Below are 10,809 nucleotides of genomic sequence, written 5' to 3' on the forward strand. Positions count from 1 at the left end.
AATTTTATTTTAAAATGAAAAAAAAAATTATCAAAAAGTGGAGAGATTGTGAGGATTTAGATTATGCTTGGTTGATGAAATTTTTATTCTTTGGAATAAAACAATTATAATATAAGAATTTAATTTACCAATTTTTTTTATAATTAAGGATTTAATAGTTTGAATAAAGAGATAACCATTATCACAAGAAAATGACAAATGCAATTTTTTAAAATTCCTAACATAGAACATAATAAATTTTTTAAATTTCAACATTAAAATGTCTACTCTTATCCTATTTTTAAAGTTATTAATTTTTAATAATTTAGTTACTTTTTATTATACTCTGAAAACTAGATATTATGTCTATAGAACATAATCTTGGCTAGAAAAACCTGATTGAGGTATTTTGAAAGATATTTTAGGGCTATATTTATTCACAAATTCCTTTATTTTAAAATAATATTTTAATAAAAATACTATCAATTATGAAATTTTATTCTTAGGTTATATTTTGAAAAGACACAAATTGGTTGCTAATCGACACTTACCATGAACCTCACCCTCGATCTTATCTTTCATTAAGGAATTCAAAAGTATTTTATAAATTATGTTATGTCTCACAGATCCATAATGATATAAGCTCATGTGGCAGATCTCATTATCAATTACATACTCTTATAACCTCTAAAGTGCTATCATGATACCTGAGAGCATTTTCTTTATAAAATTTGAATCAATACTCGAATTACTAATTTGAACATTTTTTGTCACACAAATATCATATATTCTTCTTATTGCATCTCTCATTTTCTTTAAAGGAAGCCTCCGTTTTGTTAGAATTTTATTTTGTTTGATCTTAAATAATATATCAAATAGTTAGAACTTATAATTTTAAGGAGAGACTAGCCATGCAAAATGGCAAGAACCCAGGAAAAAGAAATTAAAATAAAAAATAAAAGCTGTGATTTCCCTACCAGTTAAATTTCTACATGCCGTCCATGGGGTAGGATTGAAGGAACTGAACAGGGCTTAAGCGCAAACTTTAGAACCAGAAGCCTGGAATCGAATTGAATTAAAAATTCCTTATCCCAGTTATCCAGCGATGAATAAATCAAATCGACTAGGATTCTTCGGTTCCGCATACGCGCGCGCGCGAGGACATGAGATGCTGCGCAGCACACAAGGCAGGGATGGATGGAATAAAGCTCTGCTTCCTTCTGCAGGAATACTTCTTTTGCTTTTCCTTCTCGCCTGGCACGCACCCAATTCTTCAAAAGCAGAGGAAACAATCACCGACGCATATGGACTGTGAACCATTAATGGGTTTTCCTATACAAAGAAATAGAAGAAAGAGAGAGGGTGAAAATGAAAAAGGGCATGCATTGTCGGCATCTGAATCTTGGAGGGTCCTTCTCTACGTGATATAGCCTCAGGCGTTGTTCATACCTTGTTCCTAGGTTGTCATGGCCTGCTTGCTGCGAAGAAGCTGACTTCTGAGAAGCTTCTGTTCGAGTGTCTCTAAAGATCATAATTTGTTGGTGGCCTGCAAATGGGGAAAATGTGCGAGTGAGGCTTTTGGGCTGTACCCATGTTGCCAGTCTCAAAAAAACTGAAGAGATTTTTAGTGCATTTTGCAGTCCTATTTACGAGTTGAATTGGGTTTTTTGTTCAGGACATGAAATGATTGATTTTGGGAATTGAGTGTAAAGTTGGTTCGTGTGTCTTCTCCGAAGCAGTTATGGTGATTGCTTCCGTTGAAAAAGCAGAATCGTCAAAGGGTTAGTTTAAGTAATCATTTTTACTTGTTTAGCTTTCTTATTTTTTAATTTCAAACCCAAAGGCCAAAGCACAAGCTTGAATGGTTGAGCTGATTTCATAGTTCTTTTCATATTGGCGGGGTTATAGTTCAGAAGACACTTCAATTAAACTGGTTTTTTTCAATTAGAACTCGACCTCAAAGATCCTTAAGAGTCAAACTGGAAGTTGATTTATTCTGTTTCTGCTTCTTATGGAGGTAAGCTTTCAAAGAACTGGAATCTAACTTACTAAACTCATTTTGTTTCGACCTGAAGGGCTTTATGAACACACACACACACACACAAGCATAATCTGAATCTATGCAGTTAACAATAGAAGGAAATGCTAATGAACTAGGTTCTCTTATTCATATTCATATCAAATGAAAGATCACCAGAATATTTTCAAACTTCCATGTTAAATTAGACCTGGTTCGATTTATTTCTTCTGTTTTCTTTTTAGTGTTTTCTTTCTACCTAGGGATTACTGATATATTGCAATGACTGACCTTCTACGGTTTATTCCTTATTGTTTATGCATGTATTATTATTGCAGGCTTTCTGAATGGAGTCTTTGGAATCTGAGCTTCAGTAATTGAGAAGCTGCCAACTTAAATAGCCAATACAGGAAGATGAGTATTTACCAGATGAATGAATTATGCCTCTAGAACTTGTTCCTGTTACTCACACTTCCATCACTCCTTAGTTTGTTATGTGTTTTTTCCCTGCTACTGGTTTTGTATGTGGTAATCATGGGGAAACTGTTCAGCTATTCGGAAATTCTATTTATGTTTATCATTTCACTTTCAGTCCACTACTCAGAGCAGCTACAGTCCTCCCAGGCCCTGACCCTTCTAAGAATTCAGGAGATTTTGAACTTTCCAGCTATTCTAAGTGGCTGGAAGAACTCCACAGACTTCTGCAATACTGAACCTAGTTCATCTCTAACTGTTGTATGCTACGAGGAAACCATAACCCAGTTGCATATCATTGGGGATAAGGGGGTGTTCCCATTACCTCAAAATTTCTCCATTGATTCCTTCATAACAACTCTTGTTAAGCTTCCAAATTTGAAAGTGCTTACTTTGGTTTCTCTTGGCTTATGGGGACCTTTTCCTGGTAAAATTGCTCGTTTATCGTCTCTGGAAATTCTCAACATTAGTTCAAATTTCTTTTATGGTGCAATTCCTGAAGAAATGTCGTCCCTTACAAGCCTCCAAACACTGGTACTAGATGACAACATGTTCACTGGTCAACTTCCGGACTGGCTGGGCTCGCTTCCAGTTTTATCTGTTTTGAGTTTAAAGAAGAATTGGCTTGATGGATCTCTGCCAGATTCATTGAGAAGTTTGGTAACACTCAGAATTCTTGTGCTTTCACATAACCATTTTTTCGGAAAAGTGCCTGATCTCAGTACTTTGACAAACCTTCAGATCCTCGACTTGGAAAATAATTCTTTTGGACCTCAGTTTCCTCAACTTGGGAACAAGTTGGTTACACTTGTATTGAGAAAGAACAGGTTTAGCTCTGCCATCCCTGATGATACAAGCTCTTATTATCAGCTTCAACGGCTTGATATCTCTCTCAATAAATTTTTGGGGCCATTCCAGTTGTCATTGTTATCCCTACCTTCAATTACTTATCTAAATATTGCAGGAAATAGATTCACTGGAATGCTCTTTGAAAATTTGCCTTGCAATTCTCAACTTGAATACGTGGACTTATCCTCAAATCTTTTGACTGGAAGCTTGCCCAGTTGTCTTCTTTCAGATTCTAAGGATAGGATGGTTCTTTATTCTAGGAATTGCTTGGCAACCCATGATCAAAATCAACATCCATTGTCCTTTTGCCGTAAAGAAGCTTTAGCTGTGGGAATCTTACCTCGCAGGCATAAGAGGTTGGCTGAAGCTTCTAAAGCAGTTCTTGCATTGGGTATAATTGGAGGAATTGTTGGGGGCATTGCACTTGTTGGTTTGGCTTTTTTCGTAGTTAGAAGATCTAATGCCAAGAAGCCAATAAAATCTCCTCCAACAACACTAATCACAGAGAATACATCAACAGGATATAGCTCAAAGTTGCTTTCAGGTGCAAGTAAGGTTTCATCTATTCATATGTCAGCATGTGTGTGTTTCATTTTATTTTGGCACGTGGAGGGGCTAAATGCATCTGCCTGCTGGTGTTAGGCATGTGGGTGCAAGTTAAATGCACTTTTGATCCCTGAAATTTTAAAAAAATTTTATTTTGATCACTGCATTTTTTTCTACTGTAGCTTCTGTAAATTCTAAACTGCTGCAATTTACTGCAAATTGGGTCCAATCATTGTACTGAAATTGCAATGATTTAGAATTGCTGTAAATTGCAAAATGTAGAGTGACCACATTAGAAAAATAAAAGTTAAACGGACCCAGATAGAAAAATTTTATTAAAATAAAATAACCAGACATCATGCTGTATTTATTCATTGCCCTATCATTGGTATGCTGATGCTTTTGATGAACATAGCTATAACTCTACAATGAGGACCAATCTGTGATTTTTTAACCTTTACCAATTATGCTGGATTATTAATTTTTGGACATCAAGATACTAGATTGAAGCTTTTTGAATCTTTAGCTTGTCATCTGAAATTTCAGTTATGAATGTATTTCCTTTTGATCAGACAGAGGAGGGTTAGTTTAAATTGATTTATTTAAAAAGCAATAGTCAGATCTGCTCCAGTTATAGCTCACTGATTGAGTGCTCTTGTGCCGAAGATGAACGGGGCTAAGCAATCTGTGTCTCTAGTCTACGGTCAAATGAATGAACCACTAGGAGCTCATATGAGAGTTGGTTGGGCAGAATGGAAAGGGGGAAAAAGTCTAGGGTTGGTACGTAAGGCCGTTTTAGTTTGAATTGAGTAGAAGCCAACGAGATGGGTATTTGATCATTTCATCTCCATCTGAATGCATAATCAATTAGATTCTTTTTAATAAAAGAGACCCTTATAAAGAAATGGTGGAATAAGGAAACCTACAGTATAAGCTTCTTATTTCTGATTTAAAATTTTGATGGTATGATATTTTTCCTACCCAAAGGATATATATCTCAAGCAACAAAAATGGGGACACTTGGCCTTCCGGGTTATCGAAACTTCTCACTTGAAGAACTTGAAGAGGCTACAAACAACTTTGACACATCAACTTTCATGGGTGAAGGTTCCCATGGTAAGGTATGCCAACCTATCCATGTAGTATTCAATTTCACATATTGAGGCAATATATGATACTTGTACTCTTCCTATTATCCCCAAATTATATCCATGAATGCACTTTGTCATGTCTATTTAACAGTTTGTAGGTGCAGTAGGCTTCCACATGCATGCATCCCACACTTGCCTGTGTAACTTGTGTGAGACAAAACACGTTATAAAACTCTGCTGGATTTGGAAATGTGAGCTTGATTTACATCTGGATATTCATATAATTGGTTTTAAATTTATGAGGATATACATCAAGTCTTTTTTGTCTGCTTCACGGCCATGCCAATTTTTTAGAAGGCTACTTGATTTCTCTGGTAGCACTTGGAGTTGCATCCTAACTTGTGTGAGACAAAACATGTTATAAAACTCTGCTGGATTTGGAAATGTGTGCTTGATATACATCTGGATATTCATATAATTGGTTTTAAATTTAGGAGGATATGCATTAAGTCTTTTTTGTCTGCTTCATGGCCATGCCAATTTCCCAGAAGGCTACTTGATTTCTCTGGTAGCATTTGGAGTTGAATCCATGATTCCATGTTTACTCCTGATCAGTAGCTATTAATTTGTTCCCGATTACTAAAATGTGTACCATTTTTTCATATTTTCAGTTTGGTGCTGCATAATATTTAACGAGATTTTGTCACTAAAACGCAAAACTCATCTTGCTTCTACTGTGATTACAGGTGTACAGAGGTCAGCTTAAGGATGGTTCACTTGTTGCTATAAGATGCCTGAAAATGAAAAAACCCCAGGGCATTCAAAACTTTATGCACCACATAGAGCTGATTTCAAAATTCAGACATTGCCATTTGGTCAGTGCCCTTGGACACTGCTTTGAGTGTTACTTGGATGATTCAACTGTCAAGATGGTATTCCTTGTCTTTGAATATGTGCCAAATGGAACGCTAAGGGACCGTATCTCTGGTAATCCATGAAAGTAACACTCCTTTAATAATTGCTTCTCTTGATTCTTAATGCATGATGGGAGATATAAGAGCCACACCAGTCACCCTTATTGCACTATTTAGGTTAAGTCCATTTCTCAAGAGTTACCGTCTTTAGGGAATTCTTTGCTGGATCTTTTGTTGATTTTGATATAAAATTATGAATATGATTAATTAGTTACCTGCAATTAACTGAATTGGTATTTGGGAACATTCTTATTTGTATTGATAAACAAAAAACAAAAACAAAAACAAACAAACAAACAAACAAACAAACAAACAAACAAAAACAAAAAAAAAAGGTAAATTAAGAATTTTTTGTTTAAAAGAAAAGCTGGTACACAGGTGGCATACAGAGAAGACAGAAGATAACAATAACAATGATACAGTTGAGCTCTCAAGAAACTACACCGAATTCATCTAAAAACTGAAACCCCTTCAATTTCATTCTCCTCTGAATTTCAGCCAGAAGAAAAGTGCACCTAAGGGTGGAATCTTTCATGGGATATTGCGTCCCCCTTCGCTGAAAATTCTGTTGTTGCATTCTCTCCAAATGTGCCCAAAAGTAGCAGAGTTTTCTGAAGTTGTTTTTTCCTTCCTAAAATGCAAAGTATCAGAGTTTTCAGAAGCTGCTTTTTTCCTTCTAAGTGAGAATACCCATCTGATTTTCAAGAACCACTAGGAACATGCTCCAAAAATCCTGAGATACTCTGCAGAGCAGAAGCAGGTATGGTGTTGTCTCCAAATTATTGCTGCATAGAAAACAATAGTTTGCTAAGGGCCAGTCCTCCACAGCGAGGTGTCCAGCATCAGGATGTTCTTCCATGAAGCACAACAAATGAAAAATTACACTTTGATGCTGCCAATGCAGTCCAGATTTTTTTCACTGGAAAGACCTTCCTCCCCCTTTCACAAAATAATTGCAATAGAATTTAGCTATGAAGATTGCCCCCTTCCCCAAATTTCAGATCCTGCATTCCTCTGCTCTGTTGTATTCACAGTGCATCTGTAATAAAGATGGAGCAGATTCCTTTTCCAACCTCTCAGCCTTCTCATGAAAACAGAAGCCTGTTGAATCCCAGCCTTAAATCTTATCCAAGATCTTTTCCGCTTTCTATTGAGCAATCGGAAGAATCTCAGATATAACTCTGAGGGATGCATTGCCACACCAGACATCTTTTTAAAACAAACTGGAATTGCCTGAGCCCATTGCAATCTCTCCATCTTCCAAAAATCAGATGCTTGCCAATACTGCTTTCCAGGCCCCAACTCCATGATGCGCCCTGGACTGTTTAGCATACCATTTCCCTCTGCTCGGTGAGCATATTTCCATCCCATTACTTTTCCTCCAAAGGGTTCATTTCCCGTAGCAGATCTCCATAACCATTTCAAAATGAGTTATTTATCATGACTGTTACTGATTAGATCCTAAGATCACCATTTGCTTGGGAAGAAATATTTTTTCCCATCTGACCATAAAATATTACTTCCAAGCAATCCAGCATGTAGAAATAATGGAGTGCTGCACTCAATGTCAGATCAGATCTACAATCAGTGAGGAGCTGAGACTCTCATGCATTACACATTTTAAATTTTATTTATTTATTTTATGAGATTTATGCTGTTACAATTATTCATTCATAATCACAAACTAGTATATTGTGGAATCGTATTGAATATTTGACGATACATTCCGTACCTTGCTAAAAAAACCTTATTAACTTAGGCATAGCATTGGACTACTAGTCAAAACAGTCAAAAAAAAAAAAAAGTCAACTTTTCTGTACTTCATTTCGACAATGATATTAAAAAGCTCTCTCAATGTAAGTAACAATTTGGGAAAAAAGAAATAACAATTTATGGTTCACCTCAAATTAGGACTGAGAATAAAATAACTCAATGTTCTAAAGTATTTTCTGAAATTTTCAGAAAATATTGATATAAGTCTAGGAATATAAACTTGTTTATTTGAATTAGCCCCTTACATGAAAAAAAATTGAAAAAAAAAAAAAACTGAATAAAGTCTCCTAATCTTTTTTATTTGGACTTAGACCCCATATTGAGTGGGTGCAATCCCCAAAAATCCAGCTACTTTAAGCCTATTACATATATATTATAAATGATTTCTTTTGTAGAAGGAGTGGGGGCTACAGCCCATGCTCAACTTAATGTGGATCCGCCCTTGGCTTCACAATCTCCTCTTTCCCGACCTTGTATATTTCTATGTTCTATGTTTCCCTGATGGTTGATTTTCTTCCTTGCGATTGTTTCGCAGGGTGGCATGCCAGACAAACACTTACTTGGCCACAGCGCATAGCAGCTGCAATAGGGGTGGCAAAAGGTATCCAGTTTCTGCATACAGGAATTATGCCTGGTGTGTTTTCAAATAATCTGAAAATAACAGATGTTTTATTGGATCGGAATCTTGTCGCAAAAATTAATAGTTACAACCTGCCTTTGTTGACACAGAATATTGGAAAGGTACGAAGCAGAAAGAATTTTATTTTCATAGGCTTTTAAAAATCTTTATATTGAAGTAAATACTTATGAATTGATAACTCTGCTTTGAAGTTTCAGGTTGGTCAGGGAATTTCTTCTGGTGGTTACAAAGAATACAATATTAATGCAAGGTCCGTGCTGAAAATTTGAGTTCCAAGTTATATAATGCAATTGTTTTGCAATAAAATGTAAACTGAAAGACCTTCAAATCATACAAATCTTCATGCATGTACAGATCAATATGGATGATGGTCCATAATAAATACCAGGATAGGTAAACAAATGGGCAGTCATAATCAAGTTGGTCAATACTATCACTGTTGCGACAGATCAACTCTGCAAACTTGATATATGCATCTTTTCACCATCAAGGAAATAGTAACTTCATTACTGCACAACCACACATTTACTTAGAAGCATTTTTTATTTCAACATCTTGCAGAAATTGCTCCTTACTAAGCAATTCCAAGCAATTCTAGTTATACCAGTCACACAAGTAAATACATGGTTTTCTTCTCTATATGGTTGGCGTATAAGTGATTCATTATAATTTTTAAGGTTTGTTGCTCTACAGTGGGAAAATTGGAGATAAAACTGATGTTTATGACTTTGGAGTAATACTACTGGAAATCATCACCGGAAGGCCACTCAGCTCCAGGAGTGAAGTGGATGTTGTGAAGGATCAGGTAGGAATGGGTTCTTTGTTATTACTATTTCTTGCATAAGATGGCATAGTGATGAAATACCTCATTCAGCTTATATTCATAAGATGTGATCTCATTTTGCACTCTGAAGTTCTACTTTTCCAGGCCATGACAACCATTTGGTATCTCCAGAAATGTAGAATAACCACACCCTCTCACCACTGGATTTATATCTCCTGTATATGCATTTTTTAAGCTAGTTTGGAAAGAGACAGAATCATCATTTTTGTTCCCAAATTTGTATAAAATGCTGGAAAGAACGTCTTTTTGCCTACTGGTGAGGAATTAGATCTGGAATCATTATTAAAAACTGTTCAAACTTTTTATCAGGTAAGACCGAATGCCATGAATGTTTGTATAGAACTTAAAACTGCTCATGCTATAACCATTTGAGCTCTAGCGAGGACCATCAATAACAAATATTCATAAGGAAAGAGATCTCTCTTTTTTTTTTTCTCCAAAATCCATGCATGCTAATTTATAAATTAATATCAACTTATTATTAACTAATGTAGTGAACATGCACTCGCATGCATGTGTGCGTGTAAAAGTTAGCAGCTGACAAGTGCTCTTTTTGAAATCTTTTCGAGTCTTTTATATTATGCGATTGTATTATACTATTATATAAACACCATAGATGCAATAGGAAAATTGTTTTGAAATATTCCTTTCAATTTTGTATCAAGATTTCGTTCTAATTTTATGGGTTGCAAGCTTTCAAAGTATTGTTGATTTGTTCTCTTATTATGGTTAAATTGAAAAAATGTACAACTTGGATATGCACAAAACTGTGGGCTTCTCATTGATGCTATGCAGTTACAAGCAAGCATAACCGCAGATGATGCAACTCGAAGGACCTTTGTTGATTCAGAAGTTTGTACAGCCTGCTCAGATCTATCATTGAAGACGATGATGGATATTTGCATGAGGTGTTTGCTAAAGGACCCAGCAGATAGGCCTTCTGTTGACGATGTGTTGTGGAACTTGCAGTTTGCTGCTCAGGTGCAGGATGCCTGGAGGGGAGACTCCCAGAGCAGCGAGGGTTCACCTGCTTCACCTTCCCAGCCTCCACAGCTGCACCTCACCTCTCAAAAGTACCAGCTTTAGGTTCTTGTCCACCGTCTATCTCACTCATTATGCTGTTGTGATATTTGTTTGCTGCTACAAGAAGCGAGGAGCAAAAAATGTTTGAATGCCCCTACTCATTCACTCTTTTCCTTTTTCTGGGTACAATGGAAATCTCTTCTCCTAAAAAAAGAAAAAAAAAAACTTATAAATAAGAATAAACTTATGAAGAAAACAGAATAAGAGTAAACTTAGAAAGGACAATAGTTTCCGTTCTTTTTGGCATTTGGTGGATTCTTTCTTCTTTCAGCAAGATATATTATTTAACTCAGCAAGTTTTGGAATTTTAAAATCCAATCGATCTTTGCGGTCATTGGAATTCAGAGTTTCAACCAAACGAACAAGGATGATAAAAAAAAAACAGATATATTTATATAAAAAACAAAAAACAAAAAACTCAGGTGCAAGCTTCCGCAACCGCATTCAAACTCCTTTTCCTTTGATATCTCCGCCGCACAGACTAGTAAGAACTACATGTGCTTTTTTAGGGAGAAAAATTCGCCAAGCAGCTAATACAA

At 35.8% G+C, this 10,809-nt stretch overlaps 1 protein-coding gene across 10 annotated transcripts; it reads left to right on the forward strand.

Annotated features, from left to right (window-relative positions):
- The first annotated feature begins 993 nt into the window (after positions 1-993).
- On the forward strand, positions 994-10,516 carry LOC131163680 (probable inactive leucine-rich repeat receptor-like protein kinase At3g03770). Of its 10 annotated transcripts, none has more exons than XM_058120346.1 (10): positions 994-1,542; positions 1,655-1,760; positions 1,928-1,996; positions 2,335-3,869; positions 4,853-4,986; positions 5,703-5,943; positions 8,239-8,444; positions 8,541-8,593; positions 9,037-9,148; positions 9,983-10,516. In XM_058120346.1, exons 4-10 carry the CDS (start codon positions 2,531-2,533, stop codon positions 10,271-10,273), a joined length of 2,376 nt encoding a protein of 791 aa, XP_057976329.1. In that variant the 5' UTR covers positions 994-1,542; positions 1,655-1,760; positions 1,928-1,996; positions 2,335-2,530; the 3' UTR covers positions 10,274-10,516. The 10 variants fall into 10 exon arrangements, with proteins under 10 accessions (XP_057976329.1, XP_057976324.1, XP_057976327.1 ...); XM_058120341.1 differs by having other exon boundaries at positions 1,009-1,548; positions 8,535-8,593; XM_058120344.1 differs by having other exon boundaries at positions 1,009-1,548.
- The last annotated feature ends 293 nt before the right edge of the window (positions 10,517-10,809 follow it).

The sequence above is a fragment of the Malania oleifera genome, chromosome 9 (genome assembly GCF_029873635.1).
Source record: "Malania oleifera isolate guangnan ecotype guangnan chromosome 9, ASM2987363v1, whole genome shotgun sequence".
Classification (NCBI taxonomy): Eukaryota; Viridiplantae; Streptophyta; class Magnoliopsida; order Santalales; family Ximeniaceae; genus Malania; species Malania oleifera.